The sequence below is a fragment of the Oratosquilla oratoria genome, chromosome 5 (genome assembly GCF_046742065.1).
Source record: "Oratosquilla oratoria isolate Oo_2021 chromosome 5, ASM4674206v1, whole genome shotgun sequence".
NCBI classification, from domain to species: domain Eukaryota; kingdom Metazoa; phylum Arthropoda; class Malacostraca; order Stomatopoda; family Squillidae; genus Oratosquilla; species Oratosquilla oratoria.
The window spans coordinates 85,899,292-85,921,741 of NC_134781.1; the positions used below are offsets into that span (position 1 = coordinate 85,899,292).

The window sequence follows — 22,450 nt, forward strand, 5'->3', positions numbered from 1 at the left end:
TCTCGTCCCTCTTATAAATTACACATCCCTTGTCATTCTCTTCACACACTTTCCACCATAAGGACAGAAGCGCTGGGAAATTATAGTCCATAGCAACACACCTATTGGAGACGTCAATGATTTATTTTCTCTCTCCCCTTACATTTCTCTTCTTGCTTCTCTACTTCCCAAATCAGCAAATCTGTCTCATCTACTCTTATCTCCTTTCTCTTGAAGTACTCTCTTATACTTTCTCCTTTTCACTTTTTTCTTTTCTGTAGTTACACACCTTTTACACAATATCTATTATACGTACTTCTTCCTTTATCTTCATTGACTCATACGCTGAATAGGTTAAGTGTTTATTCTATAAGCAATAACCAGCGCTTCTGTCTTAAGAGACACTATCGGATCTAAGAGCAAGTCATGAGGTAGTAAATGAGATGTTTAAGAGAGGTAGAAGAAGGGAGGGGTGTAACCTTCACGAAAAGTGTATTTTAATCAAACGGAGAAGTAATTGTGTAGAGGTTAGAGTGCTTGGCAAACAGTGTTGGTCGGTCGTGGTTAGTCTTTCATTATGAGCTTCCTCTGTGGTAAGAAATTGATTCACTCTTACGTCTCCTTTGCATAGAGTTATAGCGATGCTACTGTGAGAGGAGAAAGGGGAGTTGGTGAGTTCGTCTCCTTTATTGTAAGGTACGAGTGAAATGACTACATGCGGCCAGGAGTTGATATATATATATATATATATATATATATATATATATATATATATATATATATATATATATATATATATATATATATATATATATGGCGCGGGTAGTGACCCGTGGTACGTAATTACATAATTGCACTGGATTAGGTTAGGTCGGGTCAAGCAGGGTCGCATTGTCAAAGGAGCGTCAGGTCTAGCCATGTAGGCGACAACGTGCTTTCCATGCCACGTGCTTGCCGCCAGCGTGATGGGTAGAGGCAACATAATTCCAATGAAGAGAGGGAAGAAGTTGTGACGTCAAATAATGCTAGCATTGTCAGTGCGCCATTTACGACAATGGTTACAGCGCCGTCATCAAAATCGATATCTATCAGTGGATCTTTTCTTCTTTTTTTCACCGTAGGCCCTGAAAGTCCTCAGCTGCGCTGCCGCGACCTTGGAAATATACATGGCCGTAAACCTCGTAGAAAAGATTCCGGCCTCTATTGACATACCACCGAGCGGCGCTCCACCATCAGACACACGACCAACCACAGTGATCGATGAAGGGTCTGGTGTGATCGATGAAGAAGATAATGGACAAAAAGCGAAAACGAATGAAAGTTATTATCATAACACCAACGTCGTCTTTGATCGCCTAGGAAGAGTGATTGCTAGGTGAGTTACGTGCACTGATTATATATTCATCCATGCTCGTTCTTCGACCGGCGCGCGCGCGCGCACACACACACACACACACACACACACACACACACACACACACACACACACACACACACACACACACACACACACACACACACACACACACGACTCGGTGGCGCGGTTGATAGAGTTCCAGATGTCAGTACGGCGGTGCCGGCGGTACCTGGTTCGAATCCTGCCCAGGGCTGAAATTATTTCAGTCTCGCTGTGCTTCGAGTCGTTACTCCAACTCTCGTGGGCGAGGAGTTGGGTGTGTGTGTGCATGTAAGGTCATAGCATTACCCATAGATCGGTCATAAGAGCTCTGAGCTCTCTTCCGGGAGGGAAATAGCCGTCGATCACGAGTCCAACACATGACCCAAAGACCAAGGTGAATCACACATACACAGATACGCGCACGTAGGAGAGAAGCATCCCTTTTACCCATCTTTAAAGCCCATCAACACCCCGAACTCGATCTGGATGTGCACCCCTGAGGGGCTGGAACTCGATCCCCGGACCACTCCTGAGACTTTCAAATTTGGCTATCCCCCTCAACACACTTCCCCATAGAGCTGACAACTGGCGACTGGAACCAGAAACTGTCAGTAATTGTTAGTCTTTGGCCCTGTTCACACTAGCGGTTTGGACCGCGCTGAAACCGCGGCGACACCGCAGAGTCAAGGAAATTCTACGCGGTTGTGAGTGAACGCCTCCATTGATTTTTATTGTAATTGAACCGCTGTGGTTTCAATCACGGCGGTTGAAACCGTTAGTGTGAACAAGACTGCTTTCTTTAGAGATCTGTGGAAGGATCCGAGGACCGTTGCTGGTTACTGTGGGGTGGCGGGTGTCTAATTACTGAAACATGAATATATATATATATATATATACATATATATATACATATATATATATATATATACACACATATTTGTTGTTAAAAAAGCCATTACGAAGTTGTCTGATGGTCCTCAGGTACCGCAAAAAGCATCTGTACTTGTCCCCCCACCTCCACCCTGGCCTCGATCCAGACGAGTCTGCCCTCTTCCACACGGACTTTGGAGTCACTTTCTCGCTTCAGGTAAGGAACTCCTTCGCTGTGGTGACTTTTATTTATCTATTTATTTGTTAATTTTATTTATATTTTTTTCGCTAACGTCGATTATTCAGCCAAGAGGTGGCGTGGGTCCATGCATCGGAGCTCCATCATCGCGCAAGCCAGATGATGAAAGTCGTCTTTGATAGACCAAACAAGAACTTACAAAGATCGTCATCGGGTTAATCAAGTAGATATAGTATATATATAGATATATATATATATATATATCTATATATATATATATATATATATATATATATATATATATATATATATTAATACTAAATATGTATGAGGTAAACAAAAGTAATTCCGGTTATCATGGAGACATGACGTCACTTGGACAGTCAGCCAATCAATGAAATCCAAGATTGCACTGTAGTAAATGGCCTGGTTAAACCAGGTACAGGTTAACTTCTGTACGAGCGTGAGGACACAGATCAGCTTGAGTCACATACAAAATAAGCAATTATTACAATAACCTACTCAAAACACATAACAGATAATAAAAACGCCAAAGCAAATATATACCCTTTTTTCGTTCTGGAAATTTCATTAATTTCTAATTCATGGGATAACCGATTAAGATAATTTCACTCTTTGGATTTAAAGTTCCTTAGATGTAGGGGGCATGAGATACCACAGTATATATTAACTTCTGGATGAGACCTCAAGGCCTATTGTAACGTATAACAGAGACCCAGGTTTTTGAATGATCAGCCTACGCGATCGTTCTCACGGTTCTTGTCTTTCAACAGATCTGTTTTGATATAATGTATGCAGACCCCGCTGTGAGTAATGTCGTTAAACATGGCGTGCATGACGTCATTCTTAGTACTGCCTGGATTGACGAGCTACCTTTCCTTACAGGTTTGTATGCAAGGGAATAATGTTAATAACAACCAGGCCCGTGCAGGGGGGGGGGGGGAGAGAGAGAGGTGCTAGGGGTGCCCGAGCACCTGCCCCTTTGCCCTGTGGCCCAAAAGTGCCCTTCACAAAACTATATAAAAATGAATGAAAAATTATTTCTCACAGGCTTTTTCCATTTTCTTCCATTCAGAAATTATAATGTTGCCAAATACGAATAATACAAAAGAGTGAAGTGCCCAATTTCCTGCCCAAAGCACCTGCCCCTTGCAATGTCTGTGCACATTACTTATAATAATTATAATAGTAATAGTAGTAATAATACTAGTAATACTAGTAGTGTTAATAGTAGTAGTATTAATAGTGATAGTATTAATAATACAGTAATAGTATTAATAGTAATAATAGCAATGATAGCAATAGTAATAATAAGAGTAGTGGTAATGGTAATAATAATGGTAATAATAATGATAGTAAACAGTAATAATGCTGATAATAGTAGTAATAATGATTATTAATAATAATAGTAATAGTAGTAAAAATAATAATAGTAATAATAATAATAGTAATAATAATAATAGTAATAATAATAATAGTAATAATAATAAATAGAAATATAATAATTAGTAATAATGATTCATAACAACAATAATATTGAGTTCAAATAACAACAATGATGATGGTGATATGAGCTGGTAGTTATTATCTTTATCATTATTAGTATCATTGCTGTTACTGTCATTGTTATTTTATCGTTATTATTATTATTGTTAATGTTATAATTAGTATTATTTTTTTTTAGAAATACTAGAAAAGATAGCTAATATTTCTGATTCGAAATTTACTTAGGACAGAATTATTTTCTGATACTTTACTTTTTTAATTTTAAGAGGTAAAATTTATCTTTGAATATTGTTATTCTCTTCTCATGTCTGGAATTTCTTGCCCCTAATGCTCAAGTCATAAATGGTCATTTGCTCCTTTGAACAACCCGAAAGTAATCTTTGACCCCAAGTCGAGAACCATTCTGATTTTCTGAGTGAATATCAGGTTACTTCAGGAATAAGTGTGTCAAGCAATCTGAAAGAAATCGAGAGAGAGAAAGAGGAAAGGTGAAGGGAGGAGATGGGTGAAACTTCATGGAGAACTAAGGTTACTGTACATTTTGCAGCTCCTCAGATCGGTCTAGCTTGGAGTCTCGGTTTGGGTGTAAACCTACTGGCAGCTAACTACCGACATCCAGCGACAGGTGCTCTTGGCTCTGGGTTGTACCGTAGTTTCCTCCCAGAACAACCCTTGTACTACTACAACCATGCCGGAGGGTCCAAAATGCTCCTAGGAAAGGTTGTAAGTGTTGTAGACGAGAAACGTGGGACAGATCAGGATGTGGACAAGGTGGTAGATTTAGGTAATGAGGATCGTCTGACCCCGAAACCAGTGGAAGTCTCAGGGAACAAGGATATAAAGGGAAATTATAAAAACAAATTACATTCAAATGTGTACTATTCCACGAATGATGTCGTTGGTACCAGTTCTGGTATCACGGGCTTCAGTATTGTGGATGTAGATAAAGGAGTCACAGAAAACGGAGTACATCCGCTCGAAGTTACTGATATGCCAGACGACGCATTTTTCAACCACCAAGATCTTTCCAATTTCTCACACGTCGTCCTGAGTAAAGGACATAATGGTGTCGTTCTGAATCAGTCTGTCTGCCACGTTGACAATTTATGTTGTAGTGTCGAGTACAGCTATGACGATCTAACATCCAGTTCTGATACAGCCCGTCAGTCTGAATACACATATATGTTAATTGCTTATAGCGGGATTGATGTCAAAGGTCAGGGGGTATACGATATGTATAGTCAGTTTTGTGGAATAGTGTACTGCATGAATGAAAGCATCTCAACCTGTACAATGATCGAGCAAATGGCAATTGATAAAGACACGACTTTCCGTCCAGAAAAACTTGAGGGATATTTTGCAACAAAATTCGTTTACCCATCTATTATGTTGCAGGATCTGACGCTTTACGATCTGAATAGGTGGACGTATGAATCCTATGAGCCAACACCTAACGAGGAAGGAATTGTAAAATACTCTAGCGTACGCCTGAACGGTGACGTCGTGTCGCCAGTCCTTTCCATAGGTCTTTTCGGACGTTGGTTTGAAAGAGACCCGTAATTCTGTGCAACGTTCCTATTGGCTCTCTGGTACGACATTTCATTCGTTAGGTCTTGATGAAGTAAACAAACGTAGTTAAGAAAAACTAATACCCGGAGGGGTGGGCGAAGGAAACGGAGTATAGGTTTAAAGGTTATCTGTCCACTGGCCACGGTTACGACCGCTAAAAGTAAACAAACCCTTGCAGTGAGCTAGTTTTTTCGAATTTAAATTTTTTGCTAAGGTTTTCATTGCCAATATCCTCCACCTGTTGCAATGAGCAACATAGATATATAGTCTTCGTGCAGGATTGTAGATTGGAAAGAAAATTCAGTTTCGTCTGTCAGGGCCTTTTAGCCGGTGGATATAATTTCTACACAAGGAGCAGGAGAAGAATTAACGCTTAGATATTCCCTAGGTGGATCCTCAAATTATGCAGGTAGTGGTGGAGAAAAGACGAATTCAAGTTTGTTCTTACTGATAATGAAAAATACACTTTCTTTTACAGCTTATTTAAAAGAAAACGAATTTAAGGGCTAACATTAATAAAAAACAATAACCTACGTAGTCTTCAGGTAACTTTTCTATTTCGTTTGTGTGAAATTGACGGTTACGGGAATACGTATAAATTCAGAAAAAGTATAAATGTTCAGGACGATACAGATTGTTCCTTCTATCTATCTATATACCAAGGGGCTATAAAAGAACTAGCCAAGTCTAGGCACTCCCATCAAACCTTATTTTCTTTTTATCTTAGCTCTTTGTGGATGAAGGGTCATCCCTGTGTTCTCCTCAGTACCTGGGTCAGAAGCAATACAGCAAAACACAGTACAGACACGGCAACCCTCCCTCCTTGTCTCCTCATGTAGAAATAGAGAAGACAGGGAGAAATCCCTTTGGGCTGCATCTAAAAATCATCCATACCCAACCATCCCAATCCTTTGCCTTCTCACTTTCTTGCTCAACAGATATTACCCTTTTGCTCAAAGCATCAAATAAGTTCATAATAAAAACAATTTGAAAAACAACAATCTGTAAGAACAAGAGAGCACCCAGTGTTACTTTACATATTGTTTTTTATTTTGAACTTATTTGATGAATGGGTAAAGGAAATCATGTTTCTAGATTGGATTTCCAAAATTCTTGTGACCACCTTAACATAGACTATGAGTTACCAATGGTTGCCCATCTGAACAAACACTTGGAAAACCTATAGGTCAATAATGCAAGCCATGACGGATATAATCTATACACATCCCTCCCAACTCAACACCTTGGAGCTGGTTCATTCTATGCTAACTTCCCCTCCTCATCTACTGCAAAAAAATTATTAAGTGGATGAAAACATCCTTAAGACTGCATAACTTCATTCATCCATTCAGTTTCCCTCTGCCCACTCTACACAGACATCCTTATCTTTCTTCTCTCCTCCTGTATAGCAGAACTATACATATACTCCTCTAATACAACAGCATACTTTCTTCTCCCAAGACATATACTCAGGGGTGCAGTGCTGCCAGACCTTGCTGGTGGATAATGTTCAATTTTTTCCTTTCTCTTAGACTTAGTGATATATTGCAAAGAAGGCAAATGGGCAAAATAAAATGTTGAGGTCTAGAAAATAAAAAAGCATTTCTGGAACCTACAGAACTGGGACTGCACCCCTGCATCTACTAAATATTCTCAACAGCCACTCCACATTAAAGGCGCAGAGCAATATACCACATGACTTGAATATGATTTTATGTTGAGGTGTTTTAATAAAAAAAATTGGAATAACAATAATTGTTACAAATATCACCAATACCTTCTTTAGAATGTTAAACTTGAATACTGGTAGACACCAATAGGCATATGTGATTCAACCTTTTGATCCACAATGTACTTGTGAAAGTCAGGTGGGAAAATAATACCACTCCTAGAACCAACAATGAACTTTAATAGATCAATCATAACAAACTTAATATCACAACTATCACGGGTTTGAACACATAGAGTTCAGTATTCAGCCTCACTAAAAGTAGCTTTTGAAGATCATAAACTGAATACCCAGAACTCATTAAAAGCACTGGTGCATTCTTTGGCTGCTCAGCCCCTACCTTATTTGTTCCACACATCGTATCCCAACACAAGGCCATCAAATGGAGTGAGCAAGGCCAGCTGAAATGATATTCCAAATATTCTTAATTTGACTTCTAACACAGGTATGAGACAACTTGCCAAAACATGAGGCCAATGTCCATTCCTAAAGAAATACACCTGATGCAATAAATATCTTAATGTGGCAAAAAATATACATTTCTATTTTGTTTGCAATCGGTATAAAATATCCAAGCTTAACTGCAAATTCAATAAACTCTTAAACTGACAAAATATTTACAGCATGAAATGGACGATTTGCGGATTCCACTAAATACTGAGATCCAATCTATTACTGTGGTATAGGAGCTACTTTCCAATATTATATAAACATATATGATTGATTTCTTAATGCTCTAGTATTTGCACAGAAAAAGTTATCTTTGGATGGAAACACATTATAGAATATTGGACAAAATTAAGGGCAGGACTGGACTGGAGTAACATGGTAGATATTTCTTCACTGGAATTCATGACTAGAATACACTGTCTTGTAACAGAAATTATACTTAATTACACAAGAACGATGACAGCACAGTAATGTTGTTTAATCTTTTCCCTCCATGTATGGGGAGTACAAATATGTTATGCAGTTTAGGTTTTCTTGTTAGGAAAATGTTTTGCTTTGGTATGAACTATCACTACAAAACCTAAATCTAGGTTTTGAGATTAAATGAATATAGACAAACCATTAAAATAAGCTATTTCTAGTTGCCAGATTGCACTGACAAGAGACCAAGTGGTCTAAACCTGACAAAGACTACCTAAAAGAAAATTGGGAGAGTTCTGTAACATACCAATGACATAGGCTGAAGTACTGCTGCCCATGAACACTAGTTATCACATTAGATTTACTCTGAGGCAAGCAAACCAGCCTCAATTTCCAAGCCTTTCACTGGCATATTTTGTACAGTGTATGAGACATTACACTAAGATTTTGATATATGTGTGTCCATAACAAATAAAACTAGGACAAACTTCACTGTGTGCTGTTAGCCCCATAACCATGTTCAAACTTCATCTTGAAGCACAATTGTGGACGGGACTGGCCACTTCCTAAGGTGGGGGGGCCGATGGTTCAGCAGATTCTTCACTGACCTTTTCATAAAATGGTGGTGGTGTCTTTGAGTACGGGGGGCATGGACCTGAAGGGGCAACTGCACTGTAAGGGGGTGGGTCATCACTGTAAGGAGGGTGTACGGGATAGTGGTGCTGTCCCAGGTATGGTGGATGCCCAGGATAGGATGTTCTTCCAGGATAAGGATGCTGCCTGGCATATGGGTACGGGCCAGGATAAGGATGTTGCCTGGCACATGAATGTTGTCCAGAGAAGGGTGGATGTCCAGCATATGGGTGTTGTCCAGTATAGGGTGGATGCCCAGGATAAGCATGCTGTCCCGGTTGATGTCGGGATGGGCAGTGAGCTTGATAAGGCCCCTGGGAAGCACTGTAGGGCAGCCTCACAGGACTCATCTGGGGGTCCTGAGGGACCAAGGCGTAGCCTGCTTGGCCATGTGGGTGAGCATTAGAGATGATGGGAGGCAAATAGGTGGAGGTGTGGTTGGTAGGAGCAGGCGTGTGTGGGTGGTAGGCACGATACTGGGAGTAGGCTGTCCAGCAGGCCAGCCCAGTCAACGTGGCAGTCACCGCTAAAAGGAAATACTATAATTAACATCTCAGTGATGAGATGAAGCTAAGAATAACCCTATCATACCATACTGTACTTTACTACTTTTATCATAATTACCTACTGGGACCAATGATGGGTACTTGCAAGTAGTGGTCCTGAGAGATGGATGTCAGAGAGAACCATCTCCCTCTTACCTGCCTTTAAAGCCTATTGATACCATCACCTCCATCTAGGGTGATGGTATCAAGGGGCTAGTGGTCAGTCTCTCAACTGGGCCTAAGATCTGTATTCATAAACTTGACTGTATTTCCTCCACAAATTGGAAATATTTACAAACCACCCACTACGTCAGCCCCCCGAGACAACATCCCTCAACACCAATCACTCAACTCGCTAACAGACACATACTGGCAGGTGATTGTTGAACACATCACCCACTTTGGTTTGAGTACCCAACCTAAGAATAATAAAAATCAACAATGTCCCTACTAGACAACCCTGCAATGTAACCAACATACAAGATCCTCTGACATTATGATGTGCTTACCATCTCTAAATACACAAACAACATGAGAAACTGTACAAGACCTCCCCTCTGACCACTGCCCAATAAAGATCACCATAGAACTGAAAGAGAAAATGCAACCAATGTAAAACATAACATTTATAAAAAAAAGGCAAGAATACATTGAGGATATAGACAATATCCTAATGAACTTTGACAGTGGCCAGTTCCTGTCCACAGAATGAGAAATGGACAAAATTACAGAAACCATCCAGAAGGCAAGCAAAAATAAATTCCCAGAGAATATTGGGAAAAATTCAAACCCAATTACACATAGATAGCTACCCTGGAGAAAAAGATAAAAATAAAATAAATTACTTAATAAATGCAACTTAATGGGACACAAAAATGAAGAACTAAAGCAGTTAAACATATGATCACCAAACTAAGAAACTAAAGACAGAAAAAAAACTTGGAAAAACAAACAAATGAAATAAATGGGAACACAAATGACAAATTGTGGAAAACCATCAAAAAATCAAACTAAATTACCACACACCGTCACACACAAAGTAATTGGAGTGACCAAGGGGGAAATACTATCATCTAAACCGTGATGTGTCATCATCAACAATCACTTCTCCAATACCCACAAAATACAAACCCATAATTCCTGAAAATAGAAAGAAGAAGAACAACAAGAACTTCAATAGCAACAACAACAGCAAGAAAAAAAAAATCAAACTGATACAGACGCCAACCTCCCTTTCACAAGCAAAGATGTGGAAGGTGCAATAAGGAAACTGAAAAACTCCCATGCATAAAGGCCCTGACAAGATCTCAAAATTTCTTCAATATTCTTTAAGCCCTCTAGGTTACACATTAAAATTCCAGCCATCGGGAAAAGAACTCACACTGTTCCCATGATAAAACCAAACAAGCCTCATTCTGCATCATATGGACCAATCTCATTACTATCCACTATATCCAAGATGATATAGATTAGTGGCAGGAGGAATAGTAACTAAACTACTTACCTACCCTAACCAAATTGGAGTCAAAAAAGGCCACTCCACCAGTGATCTGCTCACAAACATCTTCAAACAAGTGCTGGAAGGTTTCAACAAGAAAACTCCACAAGAGAGCACAGTTATGGTAGCAAACAATATAAAACAAAACATTTGACAAAGTCCCTATTCCTCCCAATTTGCAGTTAATGTCTCCCAGAAGGATTTAATAGTCATCTTGTTTAATAGTGGTTTTTTTTTTTTATGAGGAAAGATGTATCGGACAACAACACCTGATAATCAGTGTTGATGGTACACTCTATACCAGGGGTTCTCATTAGGGGTGAAATTTACCCCCAGGGAGGAATTTTTGGGTTTTCTGGGGGTGAATTGTGACCACATTAAGTTTACGGAGTGAGGAAAGCAAATATAGGCTCAGGCCTATCTGGCCTGTCACCTGGGCTGGAATTATACCTGTGCTGACCCAGGTTAATCTTAGACTTAGAAAAATGTTACGCTGTGCGATAATACCGGCATATTATTTAGAATGCACCTTTTGAAACAGGCAATCTTGGAAAGGAGGGGGAATGACATTCTGGCAAATGGTGAAAAGGGTGCATGAGCCAAGCAAGGCTGAGAACCCCTGCTCTATACTATGTATACAAGATTTTTTGAATTACAATTTTTTCAATCTACAAAATTCTTCTGGAACATACACTGCTTGTAACTTACAGACTATGTATACATGAAATCTGATTTTTCTTAAAACATGTACAGCTCTTTAAATGAATGTCTAAAAATTACCATGCTACACAGAATGATAACTAATTGTATTGGAAATTTTTTAAAAGATACGAGGGAAAATATTCCCAGGCCCCTACAGAAGCTTCATTCAAACAAATTAGCAACAAACTCAATAAAACGCGGACTACAGTATTTCATGAAAGCTTACTTGGAGACACAATGATGAATATTGTGAGGTAAATATTATAGTAGTGTGAGGCATTATAATGAAACTTGAAAGGTAAAACTTGCTGTGGCAGGAGTCAAAAGTCAGTGGGATACTTGGGATGGTGAGAATTTGAAAAATCTTCAATTTATTCACAATATTTGGATGACCAGAAGTGATTGGGGGTGCCCAACATCCACTCCTGTGTGGTGGCACATGCCCCACCTGCTGAAAGTTAGAATAATAGCTTTGGTAAACTGACCATGCCTTTCCTGTTACATGCTGCATGCTCTATTTCCATTCTATGCTAGGGTGGACAACCATATAGGTGCTGTAAGAAGCAGGTTGCATAAAAAAAAGTATTTTAGGCATAATGAGACAAGGGAGGGTGCAGAGACAGTGCCAAATAGTGCAGGAATACTCAATCCCCTTGTTTATTATGACCTTGTCAGTATCTGCCCTCCTATTTGGGGTAAAGTCAACTTGGCCCACAGCCGCTCAATCAACTCGACATGCTACTAAACCAACTCGGCCCAATGGTAGCGACAAAAATTACACTTACTGCTAAAATGGATATATTTCCAGCCCTTTTCCTTAGTTCTTAGCAATACAAATTTCAGGGATCAATGACAGGTACCTGTGTGTAGTAGTCCTACAAGATGGACAACAATGATGTCCATTTTCAAAACCTATCAACACCCTTTCACCTCCATGAGGAGGAGGACCCTTGATGAGGTGACACTTGGTCTCCAAACCAGGCCCAAGATATGTCTATCAGCTTCCAGTGTATTTCTTAAGATTTTTTGCACGTGGAAAGCCGACAACCAGACTGTTCCCCTTTCCCTACCACTTTCAGCTGGTGACATGGAAACATTTCCACACTAATGCAATACAGACAACAGTCTGAAGCTTCTTCCAAGAAAGATCGGTGGGAGGGCCCAAGGATCACTGCCAGCTACTGTGGTGGCTATGGGTTTTCAACTTAGTGAAACTTAAGACAACAATCATTTAATCAAAATATAAATTGCTAGTATTAATGGTGTTACTGGTTGGAAATCTCCTCCCAATTCCTATTATGCCTTTTCTTCTCGTTGGATATTTTTATAGAGAGCAGGATACCTAGTCCCATCACTCCATCCCACTTTATGCATGACCCTTCCTCCATGAGGAGATAAGATAAGAGGGGGAACAAGGATGTGTGCCTTTGATTTGGCTACCTCCCTTATAGGGGGGAAAAAGCCCATGGTATAAATAGAATTATGTTACTTTGATTTCATCAATGCATGTATTTTCTCTTTCACAAAAAAGCTGGTCATGAATTCTAGTTAGCCAATTTTGGATAGCACACATATGACATATTTCTCAAAACTGATTTTGCCATTTGCCAGAACAATTAATTCTAAGACCTCTGTAGAAAAATCTGCACAAATGATGTATAACAATAGTTTCACCAAGCATGTAAGAATACACATTCCAGAGTATGTATTCTTATAATGCCAGAATGCATTATCTGTGAATCAGATGATAGATATACAAGAGGACACGGAAAGAAAATCAAGAAAGACAGCTATAGAAGAGATGTGAAAAAGAACAGCTTTCCTCACAGAGTAATAGACAGTTGGAACAAGTTAGATGAGAAAGTGGTGTGTGCAAAAACAATACATAAATTTAAAAATAGTTTAGATAAAATGAGATATGAAGACGGGACACCACGAGCATAGCTCCCCTTCCCGTAAAATACAACTAGGTAAATACACTGTTAAAATGTCTTTGGTAATGTAACAAAGAAAATTGATCTAACTGAACTCAGTACTTAACCCATTGTCTTTGCTGGATGCTTTGGTCCCAAACCTAGCATTATTATTGGTCTTTTGTGCAGATTTTACTGATGAATAGGGGCCTGCCAAAGAATCTTGCCCTTTTTTTCTGGTGGTAGTGGGGGAGGGGGGGGATGAGGGGAGTTGTTAGAACTATCTATAACACCACAATCCCTCTACCACTTAGTGCCCTTACTTTCAAAAAAGAAGAGAGAGAGAAAAAAAAAAAGGGGGGAAGATGGAGAATGAGATGGATGGGGTAAAAGGGGGCATTGGGTACAAAAGGAATGTCTGTTGAGAAGGGAGAGGAGAGGGTAAAATATTGGTGTGAGTGGGAAAATGATATGACCCAAAATTATAAAAAAAAGTTTCTGCTCAATAAATTCTTGAGTGGATGAGGGGAGAGGGTTGCCATATAATGAAGTAGTGGAGGTAAACCAGTCTCAGCTGTCAAGCCTTGTTGTGGAGGTGCTGTGTCTTGCTGCATTACCTCTGGTCTGAGTAGCACAGGATAGAGGTGATCCTTCACTCGCAAGGAGCTAAGATAGAAGGGACAATTGTATTTTGGATGGGTGAAGGATGGGTGTATCCTTTAACTCAGCCACACATCTCCTTTAAGAAGGAGAGGCCCTTTTGATATATGTATGTAATTTTTTATATTGTGTACAGTGATCATGCTCAAGGACTAATGGCTGAAGTGGAACAATAAACTCGTACAAATTAGAATACTCACCAGCTAAAGATGCAAAGATACAGCCAAACACATACACTGGGCTGGCTTCATCCTTACGGCGAATTAATGAGAGCATCCCATCTGACTCACTCTTAATGACAAAACAAACACCACACATCACAGTAAACATCCCTGCCAGGAAGCCGGAATACACAATGCACTGCCCATTGCATTTGGCTCGGCCAACCTGAGTGTATATTACGAAACAGTTTTGTCAGTATGCTGTTACATTTAATTCAACCCCTTATATTTGAGGTTGCTGAGTGAAAGCACATACCCACTCTATACACAAAACGCATTCAACACACCTCCCATTTCAGGTAAATATAACTAATTATATATACACGTATGCATACATTAACAAATACTCAAAAGAATCCCACAGAACATTGAAGCAACTAACCCGTGCACCCCTTTGGAGGAAAGAGGGTAGGCAGCCACTGGAGTATTCCTCACTCATGCTGATCCGTTACACTGAAGGGAAACCAGAAGGGCTGTAGGAGGTGAACTGAGGTATCAGGGTACTTGTGGCCCTGCCAACTCCCGGCCTGAGGCCCCTCCCATCCGCCTGGCCACAATGGACAATGTCCACTACTACTGCTGTAGAAAGATGTGAAGAGCAATATCTTTAACTTTTGATTATAAAGAAAAATATCTGATAGTATCACGCTATTAATCTTTTCCATCACCCATGGCTCTCAGCACTGTTAAACAGGTTTGGTAGCCTGACATGGGGCCACATGGCTCTTTTTCCTTTTCAGTTCTCAATGAATAAATTAACTGATTTGGTTTAACATTCTGAACTCCCCCATCAGGAGGCTAGGACAATGTCCCTTACTGAGGATTTTATGAACCATACTGTTGATCCAACTCAGTAACAGTAGAGTTTGAACTGCTGTGATCTTGACCTCCATTGCAAGTAACCCACTCGCCCAATAAGCAATTAAAAAGATTAGGAATAAGGTGCAAAAGTCCCCTTTCATACTTCATTGGGATATTGGGTCATCATCCTGAATGCACCCAATGTGCAGTACTCAGTGGATAGTTTTAAGAATAATTTGAGTAAAAACAATATCGACTGTGATGCAGAAGGGTGTCCTATATCACCCTCTTAAAATTTATGTGAAAAAGTATTATATATGATATATGGTCACGGTTAATGGAGGCAACCAGACTTTAGGAGATACAGACGCTCCTCTACTTACGTTCATTCGTTTTGCGTTTTTTCGATTTTACGTTTGAACTGACTAAAAAAAAAAATTGTAAAAAATTTTTTTTTAGTGAATTTTTTAGTTTTGCGCGCTCTCCGTAGTTCAAACGATACTTATACATGATGCTGCGTCCATTATTTACATGGCACAAATGACAGACTGAACGTGCCTTGCCTCATCCTCCTCATCCACCATCTCAATTTATGTTGCTTGAATTTAATTTATTTAAAATTAATGTTATCATTTTACAATGTTATGTGTATAATTAATGATTTAGGGGTGTTTTATAAGATACGGTAATATAATTTACGGATGTATGGTACAGTAACAACTTATGTTCATTTTCAACTTACGTTCGGCCGTTCGGAACGTAACTAAAACGTAAGTTGAGGAGCGTCTGTATAGAAAAGCAAAAGTTTCTGGTTATACATCTGCTACTAAAGGGTTTATGGATATATAAACAGCTTATTTTGATGGAAAACATTATGTATTTATTTCTAGTCAAATTATAAAAAGATTGTGATTTGGTATGACATTATACATACCTGGGTTGGTTCATCGCTATTGATTATACATAAACATGCAAAGCAATAAGCAATTTTTTTTTAAAGGTGGGCTGATGCTTGTAAAAGAAGCAATCATCATTTCTGAAAAAAATGGGAAAAAAGCTAATGAGAAGTCCACATAGAAAGAAAAAAAGATAAAACGTGCAGAAGCAGAAATACAAAACCACATTTAAAAACTCAGAAAAGTGATTGTTGTTGCTGTTGTTCCCTAGACTGTCTGGCTGAGCAATCCCATCTCCCTGAAGAATGGCCTGGAATGGGGTTTTCCCACAAATCCCTCATATAATATACTGTGTTGTTAGCAACAGTAATTGTGTACAATGCAGTCTTCCATAATGTATTGTGTAGTAAGGGATGAAATGCTACATCCTGGACAATTATCTGTGATGTGTTCATCCATTTGCCTCTGACCAGGTGGGCTCTGATATTTACTAAAGAAGAGAGGATTCAGAGGGATGGATATCAGGGGGTCAGGCATGCTGCAACACTGTTTTGTCTTTCAGTCTGTTGATGGAGCATTGAGCAAGCTGATTATGGATATGTTTCTGGAGGCAGGTGTATGATGGTTGCAGAGGAACAGAAGAAAGTATTTGTGTGTGATATAGGTATTTGGATTTTGTTTTGAGGGTTCTTGGCATGTGTGAATGTTCTGCCATATAGTGTGTTAGGTGAGCTGAGTTTGTGGAAGCTACAGTAAGTGTTTGTGTGACTCTAATGTCAAGGTGGTCCTCAACTTTGAAGACTTTCATTTCATGGGTTGTATTTGTGCAGCCTCTAATTATTCTCCTTAGGGCTCTGTTCTGTATAGTCTGTAGAATGGTGTGGTGTGTCTCATTAAGGTTAGGAGCCCATGTGGGGCTACCATAATTCGTCACTGAGCATATTGTTTGTATACTGTAATGGTAGTTTCTTTGTTGTGTCCTAATGTTGCACCTGGAAATGATTTAAGTGCATTGAGTCTAGGCATGCATTTTGTTTTTACTATTTTGATGTGTTGTTTGAATGACATGTTACACCAAGAATCTTGGGTGAGTGTGTGTGTGGCATGAGGGTGCTGCTGATAAAGAGGCTAGCATGGGAGGGGCAATGATTGGATTTTGGAAAGGGGGTTAAGGTGAGTGTATGCTCTGACTCCCCCCTTATGAGAAGGAAAAGACTTTTTGGTGTGTGTGTATATGTATAAACAAAAATATCTCATTAAATAGTTATAACTTTTATTCTAACACTGGGAGTGGTCAAGGGGAGTAAATGTGCAGTATCAACACAGAATAGTCCTTATTACAAAATCAAACTGCCCTAGATGCAGCCACTTAAAAGACATCGAATACTTACAATCCTTAGACAACAACCCAATATTTTTTCCCTGAATGACCCATGAGCCCATCCGATGGCCGTTGCCGGATACTTGGAGGCCATGGGGTCTCCTGCAAGAGAGATCTGGGGCAACAGAAGTAGGTGGAAGTGATTACTGTATGTATATAGCTGACGGTTGCGACAAACATCCTGCAGAGGTGCTCTCATGTAAGTTTGTAAACTTCTTTATTCAAACACGTAATCTTATTTTTTTCGTAAGTTCCCTGTATTTGTCATTATTTTCTGTTGTATGTAGCCTCATGATGGGCCAAAATATCTACTGTTGATATGGTATTACGATGTATTCCGATGTATATTGTAATAAATAGATTACGTTTGGGTCTAACTTACATAGCACAGAAATTTGCTTCCATCATACATTCGTGTATTTTTCTCCAAGGCAAAGGATGGTTATCAAAATGGAGGCTAGGGTGTGTTATAAAGTGATTTATAAAGTCAGACGGCTGTTGAGGAAATGTCGTTCAGGGAGCGGTGGTCATTATTAATGATTCCATGGCAAAATTTAACATATTTTTCTGACATTTTTCTTGCTAATTTGAACAAACCTGGCATTTGTTTCTATGGGAAACCACTATTTTCTGTTCAAATCAGAAAAAAAAAAAAATATATATATATATATAAATATATATATATATATATATATATATATATATATATATATATATATATATATATATATATATCGAATTCTTTCACCTTAACCTAACACAACCTTCACTCGTCTTGCCTAACCACCCCTGAATCCTCAAGCGGGGTGCGTTTTACCTCGACTCTTGGCCAGCCATAGGGGCTCTGCTATGGTGCTTGTTGAGGGGCGCCGCTATTGTGCTTGTTCAGGGGCTCCGAGCCCCAAGCAAAGGCGAGGGACAAAGCAAGAACGAACGAGCTTTATGCTAAAATAGATTTTTTATGTAATTGATTTACTTATTTGTTTATTTATTATTTGTGTATTTATTGGTATATTCATTTATTTATCTATTATGTATTTATCCATTTCTATTCACAAGACTCGTATCTGCCCGAGTCCTGCGAGGAAAAAATCCACTAAAAGATTCAACTTTTACTTCCGACATATCCTTCTGTTGTTTTCGATCCTTTCGCTGCGCAGGGAAGTTTGCAAGAATAACCTGGCGGTAGTGAAATTGTTAATGGAAATAAGTTTCTCTTTTTGGCTGCAAAGGTTTCCTTTGTCTGAACAAAATCTCCATGAGGCAGTCAGAACAATGCACTTTTTAAGTCTTTATTTTTCAACATAAGAGTAAAGACCTTTCCCTCGCCCCCATTCCTATTTCGAAAAAATCTGGACCGCACTCCAAGACAGAATTAATTTTTATAAATATGGACGGGGTATTAATGGAAGAATAATCTTTTTAACAACAAACGAAAGACGGTTGCGTGATGACGTCACCCTTCACACAAAATAGAATAGATTATGATAAAATAGAGTAACAAATAAAACTAAGCAAAATCAAAATATTAACAAATAGAAATTAAATAAAACGGTGAAATTATGCCCTTCACAATAATGCTTATGAAGTTACCCTCCCACCTGCCACTCAAAGATGAAAAAATAATAATAATAATAAAAGAAAACAAAATAAAAAGCGTGAGATTCTCAGACTTACAATTTTTTTCCTATGTTCTGAAAATACTACGTTCTTCAGTTTCATTTTTACATTCACTAATCTTATCGCATATACCTGATGTCAAATTCCCTTCTACTTCCAACTGTCGTCAGATTTTTTTTTTCCATCTCCGTGGGATCCAATTGGCAGTTTCTCTCATGGTTTTCAAATGTCATATTCATGAGAAACGCCAGCTGGTCTATGATAATTATTTGAATACGTATTCACATGGATACACGCACGCACGCACGCGCACACACACACACACACACACACACACACACACACACACACACACGACTCGGTGGCGCGGTTGGTAGAGTCCCCGACTGCCACTACGGTGGTCCGGGTTCGAATCCTGCTCAGGGCTGAAGTAGTTTTAGTGTCACTGCTCTTCGAGTCATTACTCCAACTCTCGTGGGTGGGGAGTTGGGTGTGTGTGTGCGTGTAAGGTCACAGCATTACCCACAGATCGGTCATACGAGCTTTGAGCTCTCTTACGGGAGGGAAATAGCTGTTGATCACGAGTCCAGCGTGTGATCTAAGACCAAGGTGAATACACACAGATACACGCGCGCGCGCGCACACACACACACACACATGCACACATACAGTACATACATAAGCACACACACACACGTATGTATGTATGTATGTATGTATATACGTAATGAATGTATGTATGCATATATGCCTGCATGTATGAATGATATGTGGATACGCACTCATATACATCCACATGTGCACACGCACATACACACACGTGCACACACGCATGCATACCCACACTAACATACACACGTGTGTTGTAGTCTAAATTTGCGACTACAACAAATGATCAATATAAAAAGGTATGGATAAAAAGAGAAATGAATAAGGAGGAAAGAGAGGCAGAAAAGCAGAAAAGAATTGAAGCTAAGGCAAAAAACGAGGAAAGAACGGAGTCAGAGAAAGAGAGATTCTATTGGAGAGTAGTGAACATGAAAATAAAGCAGTTCGACATACTAAAGAAAAACATAAGGGAAACAGAGAATACAATGGAAGTGGCAGAAAACTAAGAGTGTCTTACACAAATATAGATGGATTGATAACAGGATTGAATGAACTGAATGATTATTTGAAAGAAAAAGAACCGGACATAATGGGAATTGTAGAAACAAAATTAAAAGGCCCACTACCACCCAACAGTGTAGGACATGATACATACAATTATTGGATTAGAAACAGAGAGAAAAAACAAGGGGGTGGAGTTATGTTCCTGACTAAGAAGGATATAAACGTGAAAGGTGTCATATATGGAAAGAATACAGTAGAGATGATTATGATAGAAGTGGAAGACCGAGATAAGAAGAGCAGAAAATTTGTGATCAATTATGTGCCTCCGAAAACAGCCTCATGGGAGGAGAGTGAACATAAAAGTATGTTAGAGGACACAAAGATAGCATTAACTAAAATAATGGAAGACGGAGGAAGAATAGTTATGATGGGCGACTTTAATTGCAAAGAAATCTGCTGGGAAGAAATGACAGTAAAGAGTGGTGATGACTCATGGGGAAATGCTCTACTTGAGATGATTACTGACCATTCAATGACACAATGGATACAAGAGAACACTAGGTATAGAAATGAAGAAGAACCATCGAGGCTAGACTTAATAATTACATCTGAACCTAGAATAGTGGACAAGATTGAATATAAAACACCAATAGGTAAAAGTGACCACATATTGATTGAACTGGAACTTAATGAAGAAAAATATATCAAAAGAAATGAACAATATAGAAAAGGAAGAATGATGTATGAAAAAACAAACTTTGATAAAATAAGAGAATTCTTCCAACAAGAAAACTGGGAAGAAATATACAAAGAAGAAACAACAGTGGAAGAGAAATGGAATATTTTGACAAAAATTTACAAAAAAGGAGTGGAAAAGTATGTCCCAAGACAAAAACAAGAAAAAGAATATGTAAAATGCTGGTACAACAAAAGTTGTAGGGAGTTAAAGGACAAAAGAGACAAAGCCTGGAACAGATGGAAAAAAGACAGAAGACCTGAAAAATGGAAAATATATACTGGTTATAGAAATGAATATGTACAAAAGTGCAGAGAGGAAAAAAGAAAATATGAAAAAGATGTTATAGAAAAGTGTAAAGATCAACCAAAACTATTCTACAGATTTGTAAACAATAAACTGAAAAACAAACAAGACTTAGAGAAATTAAGACAAGGAGGAGTTGAATACACTGAGGAAATGGAAATGGCAGAAATTATGAACAAACATTTTAAATCAGTGTTTACAAGGGAAAATATACAACCTGAAGAGATTGAGTGGAAGGAAAAAGTCCCCCCTATGGAAGAAATAGAAGTAACAAAGAATGAAATATTGACACACTTGGGTAATTTTGATGTCAGAAAATCGCATGGGCCAGATGAAATAGCAAACTGGATTCTGAAAGAATGCAGGAATGAACTGGCAGACAAAATACATAGCATAATAAGCAGTTCCTTAAAAGAAGGAAAAGTTCCAGAAGATTGGAAAAAAGCAAATATAGTACCTATATATAAAGGAGGAAATAAAGAAGAACCTACCAACTATAGACCAGTCTCTCTAACAAGTACAATAGCAAAAATATGTGAAAGAATTATCAAAAGTAGATGGGTAAAATACTTGGAAAAAAACAACGTACTAAATCCAAGGCAATTTGGATTCAGACAAGGACGATCATGCGTCACCAATTTAATATGTTTCTATTCAAGGCTAATAGATATAATACAAGAAAGAGATGGATGGGCTGATTGTGCATTTCTAGACCTAAAAAAAGCTTTTGACAAAGTACCACACAAGAAGTTGCTTAAGAAATTAGAATATGAAGGAGGAATACAAGGTAAATTGCTAAATTGGATGGAAGACTTTTTGCAAGAAAGAAAAATGAGAGTAGTGATAAGAGATCAGCACTCAAAATGGAATGAAGTAATAAGCGGTGTCCCGCAGGGAACAGTTCTGGCCCCAATAATGTTTGCTATATATATTAATGATATGGATGAAGGAATTGAAAGCTATATGAGCTTCTTTGCAGATGATGCAAAATTACTGAAAAGAGTGAAAACTGAAGAAGATTGTGAATCACTACAGAGAGATCTAAATAAAGTACAAGAATGGAGTAGGAAGTGGGAGATGGAGTTCAATACAAAAAAGTGTAGTATAATGGAATTTGGAAAAAGCAAAAACAGAATAACAGGATCATATAATTTGGGAAAAGAAGGAATAAAAAAAGTAGAAAATGAGAAGGACCTGGGAGTCATTGTTATGAATAATATGTCACCTGAGAAACATATAAATAAGATTTTTGGAGAAACTTATAATTTAATAAGAACAATCAA

General features: G+C 38.6%; 2 protein-coding genes across 2 annotated transcripts; one reads left to right on the plus strand and one right to left on the minus strand.

The window, feature by feature from the left end:
• Positions 1-1,100: 1,100 nt before the first annotated feature.
• Positions 1,101-8,634, plus strand: LOC143025633 (pantetheine hydrolase VNN2-like). The gene is made up of 4 exons (XM_076185604.1): positions 1,101-1,354; positions 2,360-2,465; positions 3,242-3,353; positions 4,522-8,634. The coding sequence occupies exons 1-4, from the start codon at positions 1,146-1,148 to the stop codon at positions 5,532-5,534; spliced, it is 1,440 nt and encodes a 479-aa protein (XP_076041719.1). The 5' UTR covers positions 1,101-1,145; the 3' UTR covers positions 5,535-8,634.
• On the minus strand, positions 7,800-18,016 carry LOC143025634 (uncharacterized). Its single transcript, XM_076185605.1, has 4 exons — positions 16,050-18,016; positions 14,697-14,893; positions 14,294-14,480; positions 7,800-9,301 (listed from the first exon to the last, which is right to left on the minus strand). The coding sequence occupies exons 2-4, from the start codon at positions 14,751-14,753 to the stop codon at positions 8,709-8,711; spliced, it is 837 nt and encodes a 278-aa protein (XP_076041720.1). The 5' UTR covers positions 14,754-14,893; positions 16,050-18,016; the 3' UTR covers positions 7,800-8,708.
• Between the last annotated feature and the right edge of the window lie 4,434 nt (positions 18,017-22,450).

What these genes read in the sequence shown, in the direction of transcription:
- LOC143025633 (XM_076185604.1), top strand. Translation starts at nt 1,146, where the DNA reads ATGGCCGTAAACCTCGTAGAAAAGATTCCGGCCTCTATTGACATACCA. An exon ending in CTAGGAAGAGTGATTGCTAG is followed by an intron (nt 1,355 to 2,359) that starts GTGAGTTACGTG and finishes GATGGTCCTCAG; the next exon opens with GTACCGCAAAAAGCATCTGT. An exon ending in CGAGCTACCTTTCCTTACAG is followed by an intron (nt 3,354 to 4,521) that starts GTTTGTATGCAA and finishes TACATTTTGCAG; the next exon opens with CTCCTCAGATCGGTCTAGCT.
- LOC143025634 (XM_076185605.1), bottom strand. Translation starts at nt 14,753, where the DNA reads ATGAGTGAGGAATACTCCAGTGGCTGCCTACCCTCTTTCCTCCAAAGG. An exon ending in TCCTCCAAAGGGGTGCACGG is followed by an intron (nt 14,481 to 14,696) that starts GTTAGTTGCTTC and finishes ATATACACTCAG; the next exon opens with GTTGGCCGAGCCAAATGCAA. An exon ending in TATCTTTGCATCTTTAGCTG is followed by an intron (nt 9,302 to 14,293) that starts GTGAGTATTCTA and finishes ATTTCCTTTTAG; the next exon opens with CGGTGACTGCCACGTTGACT.